We start from the raw sequence: 25,445 nt of genomic DNA, 5'->3' as shown, positions 1-25,445 counted from the left end.
GTGTATTTTCAGGACCGCTCCACTAGATACTGAATAAAGATCAAGAGCATCTGTGTGCACTTCACCGTTCTGTTGTTGACTGGCAGGATCTTGAAAGAACCTGGCAATGTTTTGACAGATGTCTGCATATTTTTTTTTAGTTCTCTGGTTGTCTCTCTCTCTGATGCTCTAAGCTGTCAGTGTGAAAAGAAATGTCATATCAGAGCTGGTGAGAACAAAAAAGGCATAGAGAAAAATGATGTGTATGCAGAATGTGGAATGAAAAACCCCACTGATTAGAAATAATGCCCAAAGAGATTTTTTTTGTTTTGACAAAACTTCAAGAACACGATGATGGTGATGATGTCCCTTGCTGTTTTGCAAAGTATTAAGGATGCGTGTCTATGTGTGAAGCGCGACTGCTTACCCACCGCCCACCACTTTAGAAAAAACTCAATTTCACTCTTAGAAATGTAAAGAAACTTTATGATCTCACAGTGAAACTCTCCCGTTTCCAAGTTGTTTAAACGACGTAAGACAGGCCAAATATGAATAACATGCTTACAGTAAGATTTACACAATAGCGTCTGTTGTTTTTGTGCCAGTATAAGTTCATATAAATGGGAATGAAGGAGATGTGGGCGTTTTTTAACACAAAGAAAGTGTTACAAGATACACAGTGTAAAAAAAAAAACTGTTTTTCAAAGGCGTCAGTAGATAGTAGATTAGCTGACTTCCAGCATGTTTTTTCCCCAAGTGCTTATCATCTTGTGCCAAGAGATTATGGAGATAAAGTCTTAAAGATGGATGACTGAGTTTTCAGTGAAAAATAGTCCTCTCTTGGCCAACATGATGCATCTTATAACTTTTAACTCAATATTTGCTTGTTCATTCACGGTCCTTAGTGCCAGACCTTGATCTCACCAGCCCAGTCACAGGTCGCTGCGGTTGCAGGCAGGACGGGATGCTGAGAAACACACAGGCAGGGCTGGCTGTGGGCGTGGAGGCTGTGCAGTGAACGAGCGTTCTGGTAATCGTAGAAGTGAGCAGAGCCCGTGGAGCTTCCCGAGGCCAGGATAGTTCCATCCGCAGAAAATTCACACTTCACAGCATACCCCTCCACCTAGAATGAGGATATATGTGTTAGTTACGATGCATTAACCTTCCACCGAGAGCCATGTTAACATTAGCATAATAAAATGTCAGCATAATAAGTGGATTGTGATCCAGTTGATTACAGACTTTGGCGACCTAAATGATAAAGGAGTGTGCAAATGACCAGAAAGCTGCTGATTCAGTCTGTGAGGGGGAAGTGAAGAGTCTCGTTATTACCAACCAGGTGCCCTTGAGCAAGGCACTTAACCACATGAGTGGTTGTGACTGAGCACCTTTCAGGTGCTGTAAATAAATACAGTCTCCTTTACTGCATTCCAGTATGCACCACATACCTGTTTATTGGAGAGATTATAGGATTGCTGTGGATTTGGTATTATATTAATATACTAGTCACAGGCCGATCTGTAGTGTGCACTGAATTGTATGCTAGAAATCTGTAACTTTCTCTTACATTAGAAACTCATTTGGAAGGGAACAGTCCTCTTTGGGACCAGTATGGACAGGAGGAATGTTTCCAGCAGCCAACAACTCCTTTAATGTACATATGGACACAGCCAGTCGTCAGTTAAAGACAACTGACGACTGTTGCTTTCAGGCAGCAGTTAAGTATTTATAATCACACTAAAACATGTACTCTGTTAGAAGGGTTTGCTTCAAAGTTGTATTTACAATAAAGCAAACATGAAGAAATGAAATGTCTTTGTGTTTTCTGGATGTTCTGTGCTGTTTTTGCTGATGTGAAATGTTGTGTTTTGCCACCAGAAAGGAAACAACAGGAGAGCATGTTTTCTGTCCATTTTTGTATTTTTCTTGAATCAACAAACAAAATGATTTCAGTAATATTTGACAGCCATATTCTGCTCTGTTTGCACCCCTCAGTGGAAATATAGTTTTGTACTTACTGTGTTTGTTAAGGGGGAGGGGTGCTGCAGAAGAAACACTGCAGGCTATGTATCTACTATACATGTCAACTGTGTGTTGTGTAGATTACAATTTCATCTGGCTTTTGCACAGTTTTGTGCACATGTTGATTATTGCTGAAGTTGTGAGTGTACATTCTCTATTGATCAGACCTCTAAACCCCGTTCCCCTCCCATTTCCCTCCCGAGGCCACAGTTGTGACTGACCTTGTGTCCTTCATACCGTCGCCTCTTGTTCATCCTATAGGGCTGCTGGGAGGAGAACACAGCCATGTAGTTCCCATTGGTCTGGGCCACAAAGGACTCCTCCAGTGGGTGGAGAGCCAGGCTGGGGCATGTGTATCGCTCCTGGTGGCCAAATGAGTGGAGGGAAGAATCCAGAGGGAAAATTCATTCATTACTTGACCTTTTCTTGCAATTACTAACCATGAAGTCAGCTGCATGTCAACTAGACCATTACTTTGAAAAAGCCTCATGGTCAGATGTGAAGGGGGTGCACAAAGTAATAGAAACACTTCAGGGTTAGGCAAGTTCACATAATATTCACCAGAAATAAGGATTAGGAGTAAAGCTTGACCGATAAGCAATTTTAAATTTTTTAATAAATTAATAATTATAAATCACCCCAAGGATCTTTTTCTGCATTGGGTTTTTTTGAACTCAAAAGTCTTCATATCAGCTGATATTGACAACATTTACAGCCATATGGGTATATCTGTGATAGGTGAACCGGTATATCGGTATATATGCTTTTCTTTTTTCTTTGGACACATGATGATTGCACGATACTGCCATTGAACTGATGATCAAATTTGAAAAGCTCATTTGAAACAATTTTTGATTGAGAATCGAAATCAACACCACAATGTCCCTGTTATTTTGTCCATCCTTTCCTGCATATCAAGAGTAGCATGAACAATTTACAAGACTCCTGCGACTTCAACCTGCAGAAACAGCGGTTCGGGGAATGAGAATTTATTCAACACATAAAGCACAAAGGTTATTAAAATCATATTTTAAAATACGTAGCACTCACTAGAGCCCTCACTTCCTCCAGCACCATGTAACTGTCAAAATATGCCAGGTCCACATGCCTCATTACCAACTTGTTTCACATCAGGAGGGTCACACATTTCCAGGAATATAACCTTAGATGGGATTTGCCTGTCGAAATTCAACCTGCTTTTCAGCCTATTAGCTGATAATTTCAACATCATGTGACAATCAGAGTTGTATGTATTTAGTGACTTGTCTTTACTTTTTTCTTATTCGCACACATTTTTCCTTACCTGGAAGATCTGGTTGGAGACCTTGGCTGTGGTCTGGTAGTCCCAGGCGATGAGGGTGCGGTCTGCAGAGTCTCTGCTTACGCAGTCGGAGCTTGTTATAAAGTCCACACCACCCCTGAGAAACAGGATGTCCAAGGTCTGCTGGATCCCTGCTTTGTAAACCTTTACCACCTGGAGACACACACACAAACACACACACACAAAGTGGAGAAAAGAAATGCTCTCCAGTCATATGATGTAGTGGGAAGTGTTACTGCTCTTAAACAGTTATTCAAACCACATTTAAGACATTTAATTAAGTTACAATTGAACTGTTGGAGCCATCTGTAATTGTTTTATAACACAGTATTTTTCTAATTTGAATGCACATCACAGAGCAATTAACAGGAAGTGGGGGGGGGGAGACATCTGGATCGCTGCCCTTAAGGAGGGATGAAATACAGTGTGCCAGTTGTCTTTGCATATAAAGATATACTGTCACTCACTCACGCTGCTGTGCCAGATGACCACAATACATCCAACACTGAACATACATGTAGTCATGTGAATCTGCTATATCAAGGTAAAGCAGTATCCTACATATTATACATTTAGTGATGTCTAGGTATCTAGTTTTAAGGGAATAAAATGTTAATGTTCCTTTGCAATGCCAATTGTTTGACACACAATGGTACAATAATCACCACAGCTGTTGTCCACCAACTATGTAGATGTGGTGGGTTGTCTGTGTACCAGCTCAAGGTTAGAATCTTCCGATAACATTAAAACCTTTTCTTGCAGATAAGAAAGTTATATTATAGTGAGGTATGAATTTAAGACTAATACAAAGTATTTTGTATTGTAGAAAATCACACACTTTTTCACAGCCAAACGTTGGCAGGTTTAAGGCTATCATTAGCATCTGACACTCAGTAAAGACAATTAGTCAATTAGTCGATTGACATACAATCAATCAGCAACTATTTTTAGAAGCAATTAATTGTGTTAAAAAGATGAAGGCTATCCAATCACACCACCTGCTGCCCTACAGAGAGAAGAAGAAAATGGACAGGGGGAGAAAAGATCAACGCTTCCTTCTGAATTATAAATCTTAACAGAGAACTCCAGTTTTGTGCGGATCAGACTGGATCAGAATACGAGATCGGTAGTAACAGGTTGGTAAAACAGCAGCAGAAAGCAAACCTAAAGGGATATTGTTCGTCTAAATTGCCTTCAAAAAAACTTTTCAAATGATACAACCAGATTAGACTAAACAGCAGTAAATGAGAGAGGCTCAGTCAATTATGATCTAGTTGAAGGTAGACTGAATTAATTTCTCTTTTCAAAGAAAACATCAACTTGTGTTAACATCTTTTATCTTCTTTGCAAGCTCACTCATATCACATCAGATATTCACAGGGCATTCATGTGGATTTGGTTTCATTTCAGAGCTGCTGAGTGAACAGCTAGCAGCTACACTCTACATCGGGCAATTTAACCTTTAACCCCTAACTGCAACTTTAACTTTCCTTCTGCGGTGCAGATTAAACCAAACTTTTACTCTTATCAGTGAGTTTCAACATCACAGTCTAATGCATGCAGTTCCACCTCATGAGTCCGTTTAGAAAGTCTTCAGGCTAATGGGTAAATGTCGTGCCTCTGGGTCTCTAGTAGGGTATCTAGTTGGGTAATTTCACCCCAGAGCAAGAAACACACAGCCCATGGCTAAGACTGACAGGCAGCCAGAACGCTACAGCATTAACAACCTATTTGCTGAAGACTGGTTCTACGCTCTCGCCGCCACAAGCCCTGCTGTATTAAGTCTAAAACCCTGTAGGGAAACAAGGCTGTTCACTGTGGGGAAAAAATTCCACGTGAGCACTCATATTCTGAAGAAATGAATAGGATTATCATATAAAACAGTCCATTAAGCTTAATAGCAATATTAGGTTGAAGCTTCACAGGAAAGATTTAAAAGTCTTGGGTGAATTAAAATTAGCTTTGAGCAATTAGCAATTAGTTGATAATCTGCAGTGTTGCTTCTTTGTCTGTGGCAGCATTATACTTTCAGTGGAATACAGCATGGGTCATTGTGCACAGCCAAATGTTGACTTGACTACCTTGTTTGCACCAGTGGGGGTGTGTAAGAGGGAGCTGTTGATGAAGAGCATGTGTTCAGAGCCTAGCCGCCTCAGATTTATGAAAAAGGTCAAACAACAGTGGGTGAACCAGAGTCGATAAAAATGCTAAATCTACTCTGTAGAGGCTAATAAGTCTGACCTTGCAGCTGCGAGAGTCCCAGGCCTTGACCGCTGCACTGTAACCTCCGCACAGGAATACCTCGGGGTTGCTGGGATGCGGGACCACACACATCACTTTGAACTGGTTGTCCAATCTCACCACCTGCTGCCCTACAGAGAGAAGAAGAAAGTAGACAGAGAGAAAAGATCAGTGCTTCCTTCCAAGTTTATAATGAACACTCCAGTCATTTATTTCATTATCGTAGCTTATGGCCTTGTGGTAAAATTACACATTATGACTTCAATCATTTTCCTCAAAATACAATGATTTTAAGCCTCTGATACAATAGTTTAACATTTCCTATCTGGCAATGCTGGATTCTTTACCTTTAACAAGGTAATTAATCTTCTCCAGAGGTAGAGTAGTAAACAATAAAAGATATTTCCTTCACGTTCTGGATCTATGAAACAATACTGAGTCCACTACAAGATGATTTATCTCCTGTGCCCAGCCATTTTGACCATTTAAGACTTTAACGTGAAGACAGTGTGTATATGAGAGCGTGCAGTGTTTGCACCCACGTAAGTATGTTGCCTACTCGGCTCTGAGGAACTCGTTCCCAGCTCAACTCTGACCCCTGGCTGGTTTCTGTCCTCTCTAAGCTACAACACTTCCCCGAGTCGCCAAGGCTGGCGAAGCAATCGCCTTATTGCTGTTTAATCTCTGTCCAGAGAGTATAACTCCAGCTGCTGCACACATCTGATCTGTCTGAACAAACCAATATACTCTGCATGAATGAGTTTACAAGTGTTGTTCACCTTCTTTTGATGTACTGCTTATCAAAATACAGTGATTAAGCAGAAACAAAGTAGGAGAGGAAGTGTATGTTCAAAAATAATTCAAAAGTCCACACTATCAAACTAATTAATTAAGAAAAACTGTTGCCTGATTAGATTTTTTTGTGTCTTTCTCAGCTGTGAACACTAAACTAAACACAACATACATTTCAACTACATTTCCTCCGAGCTGCAAATTCTCTTGAAACTTCTCTTTGGTTTATTAATTGAGCGCACTGCGAAGATCCAATCCTCCTCGTGAAGCACCCAATAGATTTCTGTGCAGTAAAGATTGTGTGTAATTAAATTGGGCCGTTGCCTTTGCTTATAAACAGGGATGTGAAAACAAGCTCACTGATAAAAGATGCAGTAAATCTTGCTCTAAGTTGCGGCCAAAGATAGTGTCCCCGTCTCGGTGCGTCGTCTGAAATTCATGAAGGAATGATGTTAAAGTAAAAAGATGAGAAGCTTTCTGTGATCATCTCAGGTCAGAGGCAGGGTGGGAACTTGTTTACTGGATACGTCTATCAGTTTTTTGATCGCATGTCTTTTTGTCACTAAAAAAAGCACAGGACTAAGAACAGTTTCTACTGATGAAATGAAACTTCTATTTATACCACTGGTTGCCCCCAGAGCAGTCTATCTCCGACTCGTTTTAATGATGGTGGGTGACGAGACTGACCAGAAAGAGTTTTTGAGCGAGGGTTGCTGAACATGTCTGGGATACTTCCAGACAGCAACTCATATAGTATCAGTCTCTAAAAAGAAACTTAATTTAAACATCGCTTGAGACAAAAAGATAATCCCAACTAACAGACAAGAGAAACCAAAGTATAAAGCACTGTTTTGGCTCGAGGCGGCTCTATCTAAATCAATTAAAAAATGTCATCCTTAAAAACAAAACAAAAACACTGAGGGGCTTAAATATAATTAAGCCTGACAGGGTACGACCAAAAATTACTTTCTTGGGAAAACGATGACGAGGGTTTCATAAGGGACCGAGCCAGACTATGAGCCAGCAGCTCTGTCAAAGGCTATGCAAAGCAGAACACCTCAGGGTTCCACTGCTCCTCATTAATTCATCGAACAAACAACAAAGACCCCATCCAAAACAGTCCCAGGCAGTTAGCCCGCAACAAAAACGCACTTCATTACACACTTGTTCCAGGATGTTCCTACCAAGTCCTTCTAGAAGTGGGACTGAGTCGCAGCTAATAAACTGCAGCAAAAATGGCCTTTCTTTCACTTAATGGTGGACGAGCACGCTCCTAAATTTTCGATTGCATTGATCCAAAGTTTTAACAGGCAATTTCGTCGGGCTCACGCTCCCCTGCTTAATTGGCTTACCCGTAGCGATACAGAACAGTTCTGTCATTTAGATTTAAAACTCATGTTTGGCGAGGCGATGAGAAATCAACATTCTCCTCATAATAAATAGGGCCTCGTCATGTTTTAATTAAGCAAGATTAATTAGCCTGCTTGAGAGGGGAGATAAGGGAAGGCTGCAATGATCCGTCCCTCCCTCACAATAGTTTACTTTGTAGTCCTGAAAGAGCTGTGATCGTGCTGTGGAGCTGACACAAGGAGGATGACTACAGTGCCGAGGACATTAGCGATGATTGGGACGGCGGGGGTGAGCCCCTTAGAGCAGAGGGGAGCTGGGATGAAATGGATATTCTGCCTCATTAGAGGATCCACCAAAGCAGGGTGCCGTCATTGCAGCATAAGCAAGGGTTAGAAGCACATTACATGGTTTTGACAAGTTGTATCCAAAAAATATTCTGTATATAGGCTTAATAACCATATTTGTACGTAGTTTGATGTTTTAAAGATATTTAACATGTGGTTAAATCTTAAAAGAGATATATTATGCACATTTTCAGGTTCATGATTTTATTATGGGTTACTACTAGAATAGGTTTACATGCTTCGATGCGCAAAAGACACATCGGTTTTCTCATACAGTCCAGTCCAGTGGAGCAGCACTGTATTCCCCCTCTGTCTGAGATGCTCTGAAAAAGCATATTTAAAATAACTGAATCTTAATCTATTAAATGTATTTTCATTAAGTATTTCATGTGCCTCTTTCAACACTGCACAGTGAGTTTCAAGACTTGTGAGCTGACCTTGTGTTTTTTTAATTTTTTTTGTCAGGTCTCTGTTTGCAAGGTCGAGAATGAACCTTCGAAGCTGAACTGACATCCTAAGGAAACACAGGAGCCTTCAGTATCTGAAAAGATCACATATTGCCACAGCATGCACACACAAACACTCACTAACCTCCCACACAAAGTGAAATGTAGCTACATTTCAGAGGTGTTTTATGCATTGCAATATCACATTTACCTTGATAGTTAAAGCTTTACTGTGTTTCACTGTTATTGTGCCCCCTTGATAAGCCAACACATAAAAGGAGAGTACAAAGTCTGCAAATTTGGATTTTTGTCACGTTATCACTCTTTTTTTTCCCTTCACGGATTGCTGATGAGTGTTGCAAACAGTTGATATACTGCAGACATTCACTCTGGTATAAAGCATAATTCCTGGAGGGGACACGGAAATGGGACCCTTGAAAGGTAAAAATAATGAGTAGAAGTAATTAGTAGTAAAGTATTAAGCAGCTTCTGAAAACACATACTGCTTCCTGTTGAATGCTTTTGAATCTCATCATCACAGTTGTATATTTAAAATCTACAAATGCCCTTTACTGTTGACTGATCTGGACTTATCTTTCCTTTTCTTATTCTCTTTCTTATTCCTTTCCTTTTAAAACAAGTCTGTTGTTTTTTTTGTCACATAACAAGTAAAGCCTGTGTTCGTAAGCACGTGACCACTGTGAAATGAAGCTTTTGAAATAGGTCAAAATGCAGATGTGCTTGCCAGTGGCATTTGGAGTTAATGCTTCTATGTGTGTGCTGTTGCGTGCATGTCTCCTGGCGCACAGCGCTTCAGGCTCCTGTGTTTATACAGGTACATTATGCTCGTGTGAAGGAGGTACAATTTAAAATATAGAAGAAAATACTTTCATTGTACACAATTCATTGCAGTGTTTATGAAAATGAAAAAAAAAGCTGCTAGCTGCTCGTGAGTAATGTGGATATAATGACTAAGTTGGCAAAGGCAAGTATAAGAACAAGTGGAACAGTCTGATAATATCAGAAAATGAAAACATCACTTTACTGTAATGGAGCCTTTAAAAGCAGGAGAAGACTTAACTCATGCCACGTCACGATAAAACAATATCCAAAATCTAAGACCACATATAGTCTAATTTCACAATAGCAATATAATATCGATATTTCCACTATCTCAATCCGTCACTCTAACTTAACATTTTGCCCTTGCATTTCTAGCACAGACTCTAAACTGCCTGTAGGTGCGATTGTGAGTGTGAATGGTTGTCTGTCTTTATCTGTCAGCCATGTGACAGACTGGCGACCTGTCAGTGGTCCACCTCACCACTCGCACAATGTTAGCCTCACTGCGACCCTCTAAGGGATAAGCAGGTATAGCTAAAGGATGGATGGATGGATGGATGGATGGACAGGCTACTGACACATGCAAATTGTATCTTAGTATTTAAACAATAACACATTGCAATTATGTGTGACTCCATCTTGCAACTGAACTCTTGTTGAAGCATTCAGCCTGATACATCGAATATGATTCTGCAAAGCCAACGTGAGGTGGAAGGGCAACACGTAAGCCCACTCTAGTTGTGGCACTGTCTTTGTGCATTACCGATTTCTAGAAAACAAAGATGAACTCCTCTCTGCCAGCGCCTGGAGGCATCTGGACAGAGAGCTCAAGTTCTGCGTGCACATCAACCTGTGGCAGCCCGTGGCTATGTGGGCATATTTTCCTCTGCCAATCAGCTTTTCCAAGGACAGCCGTGAAAGCGCTGGACAACAGCTGCCACTTCACACTAATGCCCTCCAGATGAAATTCATTTATTCCCCTCCCCAACTGCAGCTCTCTCTGTTTCTCCTTCTCAGTATTTATTCTGCTTCTTTTGATTTCTTTCTTTTACACTCCTCTTCTCCTCTCCACTCTCTGCATTATGCCTCTTAACCTGCTCTCCCTCCCCATATCCTCCTCTGCCTCTACTATTGCTATTCAGCTGTGACAGTCTGTCTGTGGCCCACTGGGAGTGGATATAAGATTGTACAAATTAAATTGGACACAGGAACAACTGCAGAGATGGCCAAGGAAAATGGGTCCCACACACCATTCTGAATGCATGGGCTCCTCTATAACTCCATTGCTCTGTAAACACGCAAATTGGTGCAGCATTTGGTTCGACTATGCTGCAGTGAATTACAGGGTCAGGTGTCCTGCGAGACTCTCGCTGATCATTAGAAGAGGCCTGCACACATCTCCAAAGAGAGCTCAATTGAACAGAATAGGCCCAGCTGCCTTCCTTCTTAAAGTTGAGAGGCTCTGCATTACTGTGAAGAGTGTAAAGATCACATTCATCCTGATTACAGTCTGATGTGGCAAACACTCAGCTCCCTCAGTATCTCATCTCCAGTGCTTACGCTTTTGCTTGAATGTTGGGAGCTCTGTTAGTTTTTCAAAAGATGTCATATAGGGCTGCAACTAATGATTATTTACATTGTTGATTAATCCATAGATTATTTCTTAATTAACCAATTACTTGTTTGGTCTATAAAATGCCAGAAAAATGTGAAAAATGTCGGTCAGCGGTTCCTAAAGCCCAAAGATAACATCCTGAAATGTCCTTTTTGTCCACAACCCAAAGATATTCAGATTACTGTCATAGAGGAGTAAAGAAACCAGAAAATACTTACATTTCCAAAGATGATGTCAGAGAATTTTTAATTGAACTGGGCTGTCTATATAGTAGACAGATGCAAATTTCTTTGAAATTGGTGCTACATGATAGGAATGAGCATCGGAACCAAGAAACATTCACACTGACAAGTGACGTACTGCGAGTTGGGTGGTGCTTGGTTTTGGCTTGGAGTCCATTTTGAAACAGGAAATGGTAAGGCTTGGACTTGAGTTGACTCAAGTCACTGTTTTGATGACTTGCAACTTTACTTGACAGAAAATAATTGACATAAGACTCAACTTGGAAGTTAAAGACTCGTGACCTGACTTGACTTGAGACATGACGACTCGAATGGCTCTCTCTCTTGATCAGACTATAGTCTTCGTGTCGGTGGATGCGCCCATACAGAAAGTACAAACTGTAGTTGACACAACAGCCCTAGAATCCTCCAGAGGAGGGGTTCTTGGTGCAGGCGAAATGGAGTGAAGTTAAGCATTATTCATTTCTATATACCTCCAACAATGTAGTGATACAAAGCTGGTTAACAGTCAGCAAAGTTCCTGTATAACTGTTGCATCTCGATTGTCATAGCTACGGCAGCATCTTGATGTAGCCCTGCTATGAGTCATATGTGTCAGAAATATAAATAGCTCACCAACCATGAGGTAAATAATGTATGCAGCTTGGCCTTTTCACTGCTTGAATGCTGTATGATTGGTTTTAAAGAGTCAGTGCAGAGGTCTTAGCTGTATCGTATTAAACTGTACTACAACTGTGCAGAAACGGGGACGGAATTCCCAACTCCCATATTAATAAGCAACTAAATTACATTTTCTTCATTTCACGCTGCCTTATGAATGCATGCTTACTGCTCTGTAGTGCCAGCACACATCTGCAGACCTTCATCCTCAGAAACAATACGCTTTATTCAATTTTCATTCGGATAAATCATAATAGTGGTAAGAAAATAAATAAGAATAACATGATTTCGTTATGAAATAGAAAGAGTGTTGCGGGATTGATGTATGAGGTCTCTTCAGATGTGCGACGTTACTTCAAAGTTGCAAGTTTTTAACCCACTCGGAGATCCTACAGTGCTAAGCAGGCCACTATCAAAGCGTAAGACAAAAATAAACATTTGTTTATTTATGGTTGTGGTTTGTGACGTTCCAGAGTAAGGTCATGGTGGCTGCTCCTGTGGTGATGTATCCATTATTGATCCCCTTCCCAGAGCTGCCTGTGTGTTTAATGGCCTGGCCAAGCTATTATCCGTAGGCTTTATTGGCAGTATTGACAGACATGCTGAGAGGGGAAGTGCAAACGGCAGCAAGTCATCACAGCGATGTGTTGACCCAAGAGATCTAGTTGCCACAGGGGCTTCAAAAACAATGTCTATTGTATGTTAGCTCATTTTTTTGAGCCTCTTTGAGGTCTTTTCCCGACATATACGAGTACTGCAATATACATAATGTTGGTGAATGGACATGAAGGAGAAATCTGTCCAATTCAAGCAGAATTAGAGTTTTTCTAAAAGTTCTTACCAGGATTTTAAACTTCAGCTGTGCAGAAATTCCTGAATTGTTTCAAATGAAGAAAATGAGAGAACTGTAGGACAAGCAGTCTCCCTGTTGTTCATCGTCTGTATGAGTTGTTTTCATTTATTCTGCCATGCTTGTTAAACGTTCGCTCGGCCAGAAAGCAACACACTTCCGAAGCGAAAAACAAATTATTGATGTCTTGTAAATGTCACCTTGAAAACAATTTGTATGATAACACAAAAGGGACAGCAAACACAATGAGCCAGCGGATGTGGCTGAGTTTGCTAAATGTCAGAAAGCAATAATGTTTGCATTCTTTGTTCGCATGTGCTGTCTATGTATGTGTCTGCGTGAGTTACAGAGAGAGACAGAAAAAGAGTGAGAGCAGTGTCCCATTTTAGGCACCACCTCCACTGAAGCGGACACGTAGCCTCACAATTTAACTGGACCCCAGCGGGTTTTGGGATTCTACAGGCTTAAATAAAATACCTTTTTTCATTTAAGCTTTGGGAAAAGAAGGCAGCATTTCTTGGCTGCACTTGGAGGAGTCTTAGGAACGTAATAGTTGTCCAGTTAGGATGCATTTGCTCAGGAAATGCGCATTTTGCAGGTTGCCCTTTAAATGGGTCACGACGACTGAGAGTGGGAAGCAGCTTTGCAATTTATACACAGGTTTTGGTTTATAACAGGTTTTGGGGCCTGAGGCAATTTAAAGTCACTCCACATATAAATTACTACACCAACTTTAAATGTGAGTTCAATAAAAAACACACATTAAATTTGCCAAGAGGTTTTGTTTTCCCACAACACCAGCAATATGCTAGGAGATAAATGCTTGTTGAACAGCTGAATTCTGAAGTAAACTGTGGCTTGACTGTAACTTCCTCAGCACAGGTACCCCAGTGTGGTTGTTAAGTGACACTGTTCGTCAGACCTACAGGAATAAGTGTTGCTGCTCACCTGTCTCTAAGTCTGTGATCACAGCCGAGTTGTCAAATGAGCCGGTGAGAAGGTGTCGCCCGCAGGGGGTCCAACAGGCATCACGCACAGCTCCCGAATGACAGGTGTAAACCCTCAGGCATCGCCCGCTCTCTGCTCCATCCCACACCTGCCAGACATGGGCACATCAAGCCAAAGTCACAAATACACCCAGACTGCAGCAACTGTGCACAAGCCTTAAACAGTTTTGGAGGAAAGCTTACATAGCATAGAGTGAAATACACAGTGTGTGCTATAGAACAACTTGAACTGACTGATGAGTTTAGTGCTGCAACAAATTATTATTTTCATTATAGATTAATTGTTTAGTCAAGTAAAAATGCTCATCACAAAGTCTGTAGGGACATCTTGAAATTGCTTCTTTTGTGCAACCAACAGTCCAAAACCCAAAGACTCTTCATTTAATAAGAATCAATAACAAAGTGAAGCAGCAAAGCCTAGTTAAAAGTTAAAAGCAGCAGATTTTAGAAATCTTTGCTTACAAGTGCAATATGTAAGAGTTGGCCACCTGTTGAACTCAACATTCTGTTGATAATTGTTGCTAATCTTCAGTCCAGTTTATGGATCCCTTCTTTGAAAAAGTTGGTGTCTTGACCCACCACCAACAGCAATCACATCATCACTGTCAAAATGGCAAACACTGAGCCCCTTCTTAATCTTAGGGAAGGGGTAATAGTCTAAGGGTGCCAAATCAGCTGAATAGGGCAGGTGGTGGACAAGTTCAAACACAAATTCTTGGATGGTAGTTATCGCCACAGTGGACTTGTGGGCTGGAGCGCTGTCTCAGCCAGTGCTGACTTGCAATTTTTAATTACCCAAAATAAAAATTAGGGATGCTCCGATCAGGGTTTTTTGCCCCCGATACGAGTCCGAGTCCTTTGATTTTTGAGTATCTGCCGATACCGAGTCCCGATCCGATACTCTTATAATACATTTAAAAAATTAAAAAGATCGAAGAAAACTATCCAAGGTGTCCCTTATTTTTTATTATATTTTACCACCCCTCGATATCCCAAATTTACATATCTGACAGTTTGCAACTGCATCGTTCTCGTCACTCACTTTAAAATACTTCCACACAGCAGACATGGTGCGCCACAACTCGCCACTCCGCTTCAAAACAAACTGGCGTGCTGGTCTTCTGCGCATGCGCATGTCGTAAACGGTGGTAGTAAATACTCATTTTATTTTTTTTTATTTTGAATCACCAATAGCCCATATATCAACAATCTAATACAAATAATGACTAAATAAATATATATAAAACCGATCTCTGATCGGGTCGTAACATCCGAGTCCCGATCGAGTCTTCAGTGGCGTGATCGGCCCCGATTTCCGAGTCACGTGATCGGATCGGTACAACCCTAATAAAAATACCACAAAAGTTATAAACTTCAAACGTCCTGCATAATCACTCATAGAGTTGAACCGCACGTGCATTACCATGATAGTTTAAAACAATTGTCACAACACCAGAACGCAAGGTTTTACAGGTAATTTGTGCTCAGTCTTTGTTGGTTGCTTTGGTGAATCACATCACTGCTGTACAAAAGAAAAACATGAAAGAAAAAAAAAGGTAGCATAGGTGTGCTAACAGGCTAAGAGTTGACACTGACCCCTGCATCCTTTTTACCTCAAACAAACACCAGATGAAATGAGTATGCAGAGAGAAGCAGTGAAAAAGAGGAAACATCAGACAGCGCTGACACACTGGGCTTCAAAGACACAAGCCTGCATGCTTTGGACGAGCTTTCAAGGCAGTTTACTGAGAATCAAACAGTCCGAACCTTGCTTGGCAACTGCTGCTCTCTCTCAACTGAGAAGAGTAAAGAAAGGACATTTTTCAGCCATGTAATGCGTCCTCTGGCCCTGAAAATCTCTCTTTCCTGTGTGAATGAGGATTAGTGTGTGCAGTCTGAAGATATAATCTAAGCCTTCCTAATCTAAATTCAATTGTTATGAAACAAAATCAAATTACTCAGCCAAGGGCCGTTGGATAGATCGGTATAATAAGTATACAAATCAGGATTATTTGCTGGGTTTAAAAGCAAAAACAGCCTTTATTATTAATTAATCAAACTAATTACCTTTGAGTGTGCCTATAAATCAATTCCCCGGTGGGTCTAATGGTTTTCGTGTTGTCAAAGGCTTCACTGATTATAGAGAGCTGAAAGTGAAAAGCATCCAGCTGCCTTCCATTAGTTGTGACTGCCCTGGCTACTCTATTCTAAAGCTTGCTGGTTTGAAATGTGATATCATGGTGTGAAAAACAGGCACACAGTGATTTATGAATAAGGTGTTAGTCTGCCAGATCGTTTTATTGTTGATTTTGGCTTTAGTTAATGTTGTCGTGCTTTTGTACTGTGCTTCAAAAAGATCACTTAGTACACACACTCTGGTCAATACTGTCACATCCTTTTTTATCAGATGCCCTGTTCACGGAGAGTATAATGTTCTCACAGACGTGTCAAAAGAGTGAAGCCTCTCCCTGAAGCCTAGCCTGAAATCCGGTGGGTGGTCTGGTCTGGTGTCCACTGAGGTGAAGTATATTACACTAATGATGTAAGTATTTTTCGCTTCCCTGGCGTTGACAGGGCCACTGAGGAACTTTGAAGATCTGTGGGACACTGCAGATCCCTCTCTGCCTCTCTCTGTGTTTCATTATTAAAGATGACTCCTCCGTGCAGCATAAGAAACACACTGAGAACTTCTGTACCACGACTCCCACAGGACAGGAGACAGACGGGTGGGGAAGAGCGATGGACGAGGGGGAGTGTGACATATCAATCCTGCAGGCAGCAGTTTAACAAACAGAATGCCAGAGATGCCTTGTGGGTGAGAAAAAGTAGCAGCAGGAGACAGAGAGTCACACTGTTAATTGCAAGAAGATGAAGATTGAAGCAAAGCGTCTTTTTAGAATATTTCCATTCATTGTGCAACAGGATGTGTCACTCCTCTGTGTGATCTGAGGCTTAGGGAAACACTGCCATCTCAAGGAAATGTGAAAATCTGTTGATGGTATCCTCTATAGCCACAAAATACTCAACTTCTACAGTACATAACAAGTCTAACATCTCAGTGCGATGTTGCTTAAGCCCCATCTCCAGGGTTAATGAGATTCACCATAACAACACCATTCAATGCACACACAATTGCAATAATCCCGTACAATGCGAGGCCTCGTGAATGCATGCACGGGTGAAAATGAGCTCTTGTTTATTTGCATCCCCTTTAATTTCACTGGCCACTTAACAGACACGATGAGCAGATCCTTGCAGATGACTCATTGGGGTAATCTGCTTCCTAAATGACTCTCGGTAATTAAAACTAAATTGGTATTCGTGTTATCAACTTAAAACCGCTGCCTTACACCTGCCGTAGCCATGGTGACGACAGCTGCAAACAGGCTGGAAAGATAATAGTCTGAGTCTCGGCTTCTGAGCAACTGACAGACAGGACGGAAGAGGAGGTGGCGAAGGCGGAAGCCTGAAGGGTGTTGATGAAGAAACACAAGCACAAAGAGGAAAGTGTTAAGACTTCTTCGAGTGTGTCCCCTTTCTGTCTTCACAGAGAATAGAAAAGAACAGCTGCAGTCAAAGTGTGACAGTGCTGTAAGACTTGATCGATTTAGCCCTACAGCATGTTAATGAGAAAGCAATAATGTATGACAAGCTGCCATAATACAAGAAAATAAGCAATGTGTAAAGAGCATAAAGAGAGTGGTATTTTCACATGTGTGCATGTCATATATCACAATAATGATATAATATCATATATTTTGCCAGTCCTAATTCCTGTATGTTTTCATTTCATTTTAGGACTGACAAGTGCAGAATAAAACATCCATATCAACTCAGAATCCTGCAGTTCTGGTCTAAATAATTTGTGATTCCAGTCAAAGCATTGCCAATATTTGGGCTAAGTTAAATTAGCTAAAGATCTTTGAAGTCAGGATGAACATAGAGAGAAGAACAAAATGATCTGATGAAAAACCTCCACTGAAATTTAGCAAAATGGCTCACCAGACAGGAATATTTCTATGCTACTCCATCTATGGGTGTCACAGTCTGAGAAATCCTTGCATACAAACAACCAAGTCCTCTCCTCTTCTCTACCATCTGCTCCAACCCACCCTTTCCAGGTGCCAAAGGAGGTGGCTGCCATACTGCTGCACTCGTATGATTATGCAAATTGTCTCATGCATATTTAAATTATTAATTATTCCGAGTCCTCTTAGGATATTGGTTGGGGTATGTGGTTTCGTACTGGGATAGAAATATTTAGTCACTGGCAGACACCTGCATGGCGTGACCTTTACGGCAGAGAAATGAGGGATTGTTTTCCTGATGTGAAATACAGAAGATGGGGGGCGAGAAAGGGAGAGAGAAACTGAGATAGGGAGGTAGAGAAAGAGATAGGAAGTCTCATGGGTCCTGACATACATTCAGCTGACAGTGACAGATATGATTCTAAAGAAAGTGGTTTGTGGTACATTTATAAATTGAGGCAGAGGGGCAAATTTTATCTGACTGCCTGTAACGCTGTGCCAATTACACTGAGTGTCAGGTGAGTGATTACCCCCTTAGACCTCCCTGATGCACTTGGCACCTGCCTAAAACTATGCTGCTGGATGGATTTTCTTGTTATGAGAAACTGTTCCAGAACCGCATACATGGAGCAGTCATCTTGAGGAAGGAGGACACATGGAATAAACATCAGAATAATAAGTAAAACTTAAATTGCCTAAGTCAGTTTAGATTAAATACGAATTTCTGAAGCTACATTATTGGAAGCATTGCACTATAGAAGCTTCGACTGATTTCATAGCTTTCAAGTATAAAAATCAATGTGCATCCTTTCTGGAGGTCTTTCATACCTTGAAAGTCTTGTCCATGGAAGCAGACAGCAGCAGATGACTGAGATGAGGCACAGGACACCATTGCACTGTGTTGACTGGGCCCTGGTGGCCTCCCAGGCTCATCAGAAGCTTCCTCGGTATCCCTGCAGCACGGACTTTGTGAGCAAGATATGGCTTTACTCTCGCCGACACTTCTGACAGAATTTCCCCGGTCTGGTTCCCTGGGACTTGCTCTGCTGGAAAGTTTGGGTCCACTGTCTCTACTGAAGTGGGAAGTCTCTGTCTCTTGGGGATGTAAGGTCTGACACCAGGTGCAACAGTGTGATGTCTTTTTGCTGTTTTCAATCCATCGCCGAAGCCTTGCAGCATATGAGGAAGAGTCTGCACTGGTGACAACTTCCCCTGAGTTGAACGAAAACTCAGAGGCGCTGTCATATCTGTAAATTGTTTTTCTTGTGCTGCAACGTCAGTGACATATTTTCCTTCCCAGTCAAAACAGCTCTGCAGCTGTGAATGTGGGTGTAGTGGATAACTGTTTCTGTCTGAGATGTTCCCATGATGTTCCAACGCTGACCTGTCAGAGTCTGGTGTGAAGCTGTGAGGGATCGCTGTCACCTCAGAGGAATTACACACCCTGACTTCTTGGTTTTGTTCACAAGATCCAGTTTTGACAGAAGCTGGTGCTGCCTCCTCCGTTTGATCAAGAGAATCATCCTCTGATTCTGAATCCTCGTAGGCCACTAGTGAAGACATCTCAACATGATGTATGTCTGAAAGTAAAGGGACAACAGGTGAATTGTCAGGGTCTGGTAATACATCAGAAGCCTAAGGGTGACCCCTAGTGGTTGTTTGAAATTCTGCACCCTAAAGTAGCATACTGACTTATCATTTCACAACAACAGCAGCCTTGACATTAAATAGCTTGCCCTGGCAGTTTAACCACATGTGTAAAAAAAAAATAAAAATTGGTGGTAATTTACTATCATTAGTGGGGTGAAATGTCTTGCAGCCTCCTCCATGCACCAGCCAAGCAGACTGGGAGGTAAATATGAAGTAGAAAAATAAGAGTAACAGCTAGCTCAATTTACTACCTTCGTACAGAGCAAGTACATTATAGCACTTACCTTTATAGAGTTTGTTAACGTTAGTCACCGTCACAAAAAGGTTAACGCTAACGTTAGGTCATGTCTTAGCAGAATTAGCTAACTTTGGTCATTTGCACTTCTGGCTGAAAGCTTGACACAGCCTAGAAAAGAAAAGCTAATCGCTAAAGCTAACGTTACCCGGTAAAACTGTTGTGCCTGTAATCAGGTTAAACCCTCAATGTCAGGCCCCTGAGCTTTAAAACAGTCGCATATCTCGCAAAATCACGAGAGTTAATGCTGAGTTTCATGTCAGCATTTACCTAAGCGTAAAATCTTTTATTTTGAAAGAAGCCGGAAAAAGAACCGTCTCCCCCACTCCTCCGGCATACATCGTGTTAAAAGTATTTACATTAAACTTAACTTGTCGGCATCTTGTCAAATTAAGCTAATTAAACATATAGAAAACACTTTGTGTATTAAATGTATGCCAACTAGTTCACGAGGTTGCACTTTTGCGCTGATTAATCCGAAGCGGAACTTTTGAAGAATCCTGTTTGCGTGGGAACAATTTGAGCCAAACACTACCTCACTCAGGCTGATGCAAGTTAAAAGAGTGAGCTGTCAGCTGTGTGTGAAGACAACTGTACGGTATGCCGGCTAGTCACTGTATTTATCATGAATTTATATCAGCTACTCAATTATTAAAATCCATTTCATTTAGATAGTTTTATCATTTATGAAATACGGCAGCGTGAGGCAACTCTAGGGGCAGTATCGGACGATTAGCTAGCTCAATAGCTCTACCAAGTTAGCAGTGTTCACATATGGGAGTCTTCTCAGCTCATGTGTAAGGAGATACAGCAATGCTAGGGCAGATAAAGCCTCAGTAATTTTGTTAACTTGATACTAGAAGCTATTCAAAGCATGTAACGTTCACTTGTGTTATAAATTGGGTAATTAATTACGTTTAACTTCTTTATTACAACTACCTAGCCAGTGTGAAGAAGATGACAGACTGTCAGACAGACGGGGAAGGAGCCAAGAGTCCAATGGAGCTCTACGAGAAACTGACAGAGCAAGGAGACCAAGTCAGGGTCTTGAAAACAGCTAAAGCTGACAAAGTAAGTGCCTCTAAGCTACCATGTGAAACCAGTGATTTGACTCCATTGACTATTAAAGGTTTGGTTAAGCTAAATAAAAAATTTTTAAGAATCCACTCACGGCCACTGGTATCTAGCTTTACAGTTAGTTTTGATTTTATTACCCAGGTTTTGAGATTTCTGCCACTTCCCTATTACAATGTGATGCATGTTATTTTGTTTGTAGGGCTTACAGTAGAGGCACAGTATATGTCATGAGGCTATATACATTTGTGTTTCATCAGTTTTTGCCATTCCTTTATACCATGGTAGTTACCCATTTAATATCTCTGGGTGTATTGGACTATTTTGAGTAGGGATGCACAATAATATCGGCACGTCATTGTAATCAGCTGATAAAGGCTTTCAAATGCAATATCAGCAACAGCCCTAAATAAATATATAAATATATCTGCTGATAAAATGATGCTCTAATAATGTACATGAACCATTGACAAAGTAGTTTTCTTTTTCTATCTAGTGAAAGTGTACATTTTAAAAAGAACTGAATGTCTTCATCTGCCAGTGGGCCATCAACACAGAGAATGAAAATGAGTTGGAAAATATTGGTGTATCGGATTTAAGCCAATATCCAATGTCTTGCATCCCTAATTGTGAGCGAGGTTGAAAGTTTTATGGTCGGATTAGATTTTGAGAGCCAAAAACAGATGTTCCTGTTAAGTCATTTTGTTTCTCCAGAAAATGACTTATATAATACTTTATGTCAGTACTGTGATGTAAAGTTATATATACTGTGATATCAATACAGCCCACCCCTAGCTTGTAGCACTGAAAAGTGATGTTTAAGAAAAGTCAACCACAACACTTTATCTCTGGATAAACAATAGAACATGCTGTCAGCAGTTTTTAGTGATACTTTAAAATATAAAGAGAATATCCTTTACAGTACTACTTGATTCTGTTGGGATTCAGCTGCATTTATCTCTGTGTGTTATCTGACAGCAGTATTTGGGTTCCTCAGGCTGAAATTGAAGCTGCTGTGAAGTTGCTGCTAAAGTTGAAAGTGGACTACAAACAAATGACAGGTCAGGACTACAAGGCAGGCTGTCCGCCCTCAGAAAACTCTGTTGCCCCTGACAACGGGCCAGCAGCCGATGGCGCTGATGAAGACACAGTTGACCCGTGGAATGTTTCCACCACCAACGCCAAGGGAGTGGATTACGACAAACTCATAGGTACGATTCAAATGAGCTTCAAGTGTGGCCCTCACTTAAAGAGCGATGCAGCAACGGAATAATTTTGTCATGTCTGTCCTCAGTGAGGTTTGGCAGCAATAAAATTGATCAAGATCTGGTGGACAGAATAGAAAAAGTTGCTGGACAGAAGCCTCATCGCTTTCTACGAAGAGGAATCTTCTTTTCACACAGGTCAGCAGTTCATGAGTTGAAAATGATTAATCAGCGTGATGTCTTCATGTTTTCAGTTACTTAATTCCTGACTTCTAGTGTATGAGTGTTTATCTGTAGTCATTCATTAATCCTGAATCTCAAGGGAAGTTAGTCAGCAATAAAATATCCACTCTGAACCTTTGACCTAGCCCTCATCCTGAGATTTTTGAGTAAAACATGATGAGAAGGTGAGCGTTAATGCGAGAATGATAATAAATCACTTTCCTCTTATCGCTGTTTCTTGCAGAGATATGCAGCAGGTACTGGATGCATATGAGAAGAACAAGTCCTTCTACCTTTACACTGGCAGAGGCCCGTCCTCGGAGGCCATGCACGTCGGTCACCTCATCCCCTTCATCTTCACCAAGTGAGTTCTTCCCTCTATAATTTTTACTACCAAAGAGCTGTCTGATGTTACTACTTTTACAATGATTCCAACTCATTACTGACACATACATCCTTGTTGCAGATGGTTGCAGGATGTGTTTGACATCCCCCTGGTGATCCAGTTGACTGACGATGAGAAGTACCTGTGGAAGGATCTAACACTGGAAGACTGCCATCGCTTCGCTGTGGAAAATGCTAAGGACATCATTGCCTGTGGCTTTGATGTCAACAAGACTTTCATCTTCTCTGACCTCGACTACATGGGGTAAAAAATGACAAAATACAACCTTTATCGTCCTGTCTTGCAGACTATACTGCCGAGGCTTCCTAGGATGCATTAGAGGGGGAAAATGTATCGTATTTGTTCCAGTAACCTGAGTCAGACTACACTGTCTAATTTGGTAATTTAAATTGTGTTCTGCAGTGCATCCCCTGAGTTCTACAGGAATGTGGTAAAGATCCAGAAACATGTGACATTCAACCAGGTCAAAGGCATCTTTGGATTTACAGACAGCGACTGCATTGGTAAGACAACTGAAAAAGCTTGAGTAATGTAAAAAGAAAAACATCCATGTGTATATGTGTATATATATGTATATATATGTATATCATGTCATAGCACATTATCAATTCAATGAACACATAGTTTATATAAAGACCAAATGGAAATGCCTATTTCCTATTAAAATTAAAATAATTATGTACTCAACAAATAAAAGGGAATCACTCATATTTGATGGATTTGGGTATTTTGTTCTGTGGCATCATTTACAGATTATGTATAGTTTTCTGGTCCATGTCAGATAGACGTTTTTCTCTTGTCCCACCATATTTATCGTCATATTGCACAGCCCTAACACTGTGTCTGTGGTTTATTGCGTTATTTCCTGATTCTGAAGTGTAATTGTGTGAATACCTTGTCGGTCCTTTATGGTGTTTATTATTTGTTATCTATCTAGGAAAGATCAGCTTCCCAGCCATCCAGGCGGCACCGTCCTTCAGTAATTCTTTCCCACAGATCTTTGGAAGCAGAAAGGATATACAGTGTCTCATCCCCTGCGCCATAGACCAGGTCTGGATATCATTACAGTAACAAATAACAAAACTACACAATAACATCATATTTTACAATGACATGTGTTCTTATCTGTGATTTTGCTCATCCAGGACCCATACTTCAGGATGACCCGTGACGTAGCTCCAAGGATCGGCTATCCCAAACCAGCCCTGCTGCACTCCACCTTCTTCCCAGCCCTGCAGGGGGCGCAGACCAAGATGAGCGCCAGTGATGCCAACTCCTCCATCTTCCTCACAGACACACCCAAGCAGATCAAAAACAAGGTGCTGCTAAAGCTAGTTATCACACTCACTAGTCTATGATTTCTGGCTGACTGGTCTGACCTATAATTATTATTATTATTCACAGGTCAACAAACATGCATTTTCTGGAGGAAAAGACACAGTGGAAGAGCACAGGAAGTATGGTGGGAACCCAGACGTAGACGTCTCCTTCATGTACTTAACCTTCTTCCTGGAAGATGATGAACAGCTGGAGAAGATCAAACAGGTGAGAGTGTGTAGATCAGAGGAAAAAATATGTATCATCCAAACTTTATTTCCTTTGTTAATCACATTCTTTACTCTGTTCTCTTTTTCTTACTCTTTGACTTTCATACTGCTTTCTGTATCTTTCCTTGAACTCCTTATCTTGTGCTCTGTTTATCATTCTTCTCTGCTCTCTCATCGTCCTCTTCAACTTCCCTCCCGTCCGCTCCCACACATTCAATCTCTTCTCTGCAGGACTACGCAAGTGGAGCTCTGCTAACGGGAGAACTGAAGAAGATGTTGATTGAGACTCTGCAGCCAATGATTGCCCAGCATCAAGAGCGACGCAAACAAGTCACAGACGAGACCGTCAAGCAGTTCATGACACCCAGGCCTTTAAATTTTAAATTGTAGCCTGCTTGAGCAACTGAGATACCAACGTTCATCATGTCACTAAGCAAAATGCAGGAAAAAAGAATTAACCCATCTTTTTCCATTGAAGATTATTGTAATATGTAACGGGAAGACGGACAGTTTCTCATTCAGTCTGCGTCAGGACTGGAGAAAAAATTGAACTGTAAATGAGTGGAGCGATGATGTGCGTCATTGCCCAAGCCTTCATGCTAATTGTCATGCTACATGTAAGCTTCACGCTGCACCAAGTGTAAACATTTGTCTTCATCACGTGTTTGTGTTTGCAGCGCCGCCCTGCTCCTCACCCTTGAATCAGCTCAGGATGAATGACGATTAAAACGGAGTACACATGTTTATTGTTGCAAAAATCTGTAGTAGTAATCTTTAGTGACCAACAACAACACAGCTACACATCCACTTTGAAAACTGTTGATTAAGAAGTCTGAAGAAGAATTATATGTGAAAAACTTTATATCAAGACATTTTCACATTAGCATGAAATGCAAACTTATATTATAACATTATATACTATCTATCTTCATGACAACATATTAACTTATTTTTATCACATTATAACAAGATATTTTCATGTCAGAACAAACTATTTTCACATTATATTATGACTTTTACAACAATCTAAGTTATGTTATAATGTGAGACGTTCAATGTTCTAATAAGTCATCCAGTAATAATGGGGATTTTTCACACTATTACAAGATCAAAAAAAGTATATTCTCTTAACAAGGACAGTTTCATGCTATGACAATAAAAGTTATCACATGAAACGATTTATGTTATAACAATAAGTTGTCTTGTTATAATGTGAAATGTTGCACATTATAACATGCTAACTTATTGTCATAAAACATTTGATGAAGAGTATTGCTGGCACATCAGAAGAGAAAGGGGTCACTAG

At 40.8% G+C, this 25,445-nt stretch overlaps 2 protein-coding genes across 5 annotated transcripts; one reads left to right on the top strand and one right to left on the bottom strand.

The window, feature by feature from the left end:
• Positions 1-444: 444 nt before the first annotated feature.
• wdr25 (WD repeat domain 25) lies at positions 445-19,949 on the bottom strand. Its single transcript, XM_073483963.1, has 7 exons — positions 19,675-19,949; positions 18,569-19,320; positions 13,654-13,801; positions 5,564-5,694; positions 3,305-3,475; positions 2,223-2,363; positions 445-1,102 (listed from the first exon to the last, which is right to left on the bottom strand). The coding sequence occupies exons 2-7, from the start codon at positions 19,301-19,303 to the stop codon at positions 881-883; spliced, it is 1,548 nt and encodes a 515-aa protein (XP_073340064.1). The 5' UTR covers positions 19,304-19,320; positions 19,675-19,949; the 3' UTR covers positions 445-880.
• On the top strand, positions 19,553-24,883 carry wars1 (tryptophanyl-tRNA synthetase 1). 4 transcript variants are annotated; one of them, XM_073483964.1, is made up of 11 exons: positions 19,553-19,592; positions 20,629-20,756; positions 21,757-21,970; positions 22,054-22,162; positions 22,431-22,550; positions 22,653-22,835; positions 22,995-23,095; positions 23,530-23,642; positions 23,738-23,911; positions 23,997-24,137; positions 24,371-24,883. In XM_073483964.1, exons 1-11 carry the CDS (start codon positions 19,568-19,570, stop codon positions 24,527-24,529), a joined length of 1,467 nt encoding a protein of 488 aa, XP_073340065.1. In that variant the 5' UTR covers positions 19,553-19,567; the 3' UTR covers positions 24,530-24,883. The 4 variants fall into 4 exon arrangements, with proteins under 4 accessions (XP_073340065.1, XP_073340067.1, XP_073340068.1 ...); XM_073483966.1 differs by lacking the exon at positions 19,553-19,592 and adding an exon at positions 20,203-20,283; XM_073483967.1 differs by lacking the exon at positions 19,553-19,592 and adding an exon at positions 20,260-20,283 and having other exon boundaries at positions 20,633-20,756.
• The last annotated feature ends 562 nt before the right edge of the window (positions 24,884-25,445 follow it).

The sequence above is a fragment of the Pagrus major genome, chromosome 16 (genome assembly GCF_040436345.1).
Source record: "Pagrus major chromosome 16, Pma_NU_1.0".
Taxonomy (NCBI): domain Eukaryota; kingdom Metazoa; phylum Chordata; class Actinopteri; order Spariformes; family Sparidae; genus Pagrus; species Pagrus major.
The sequence above is the reverse complement of the archived record's forward strand: the minus strand, read 5'-3'. Positions and strand labels throughout refer to the sequence as shown.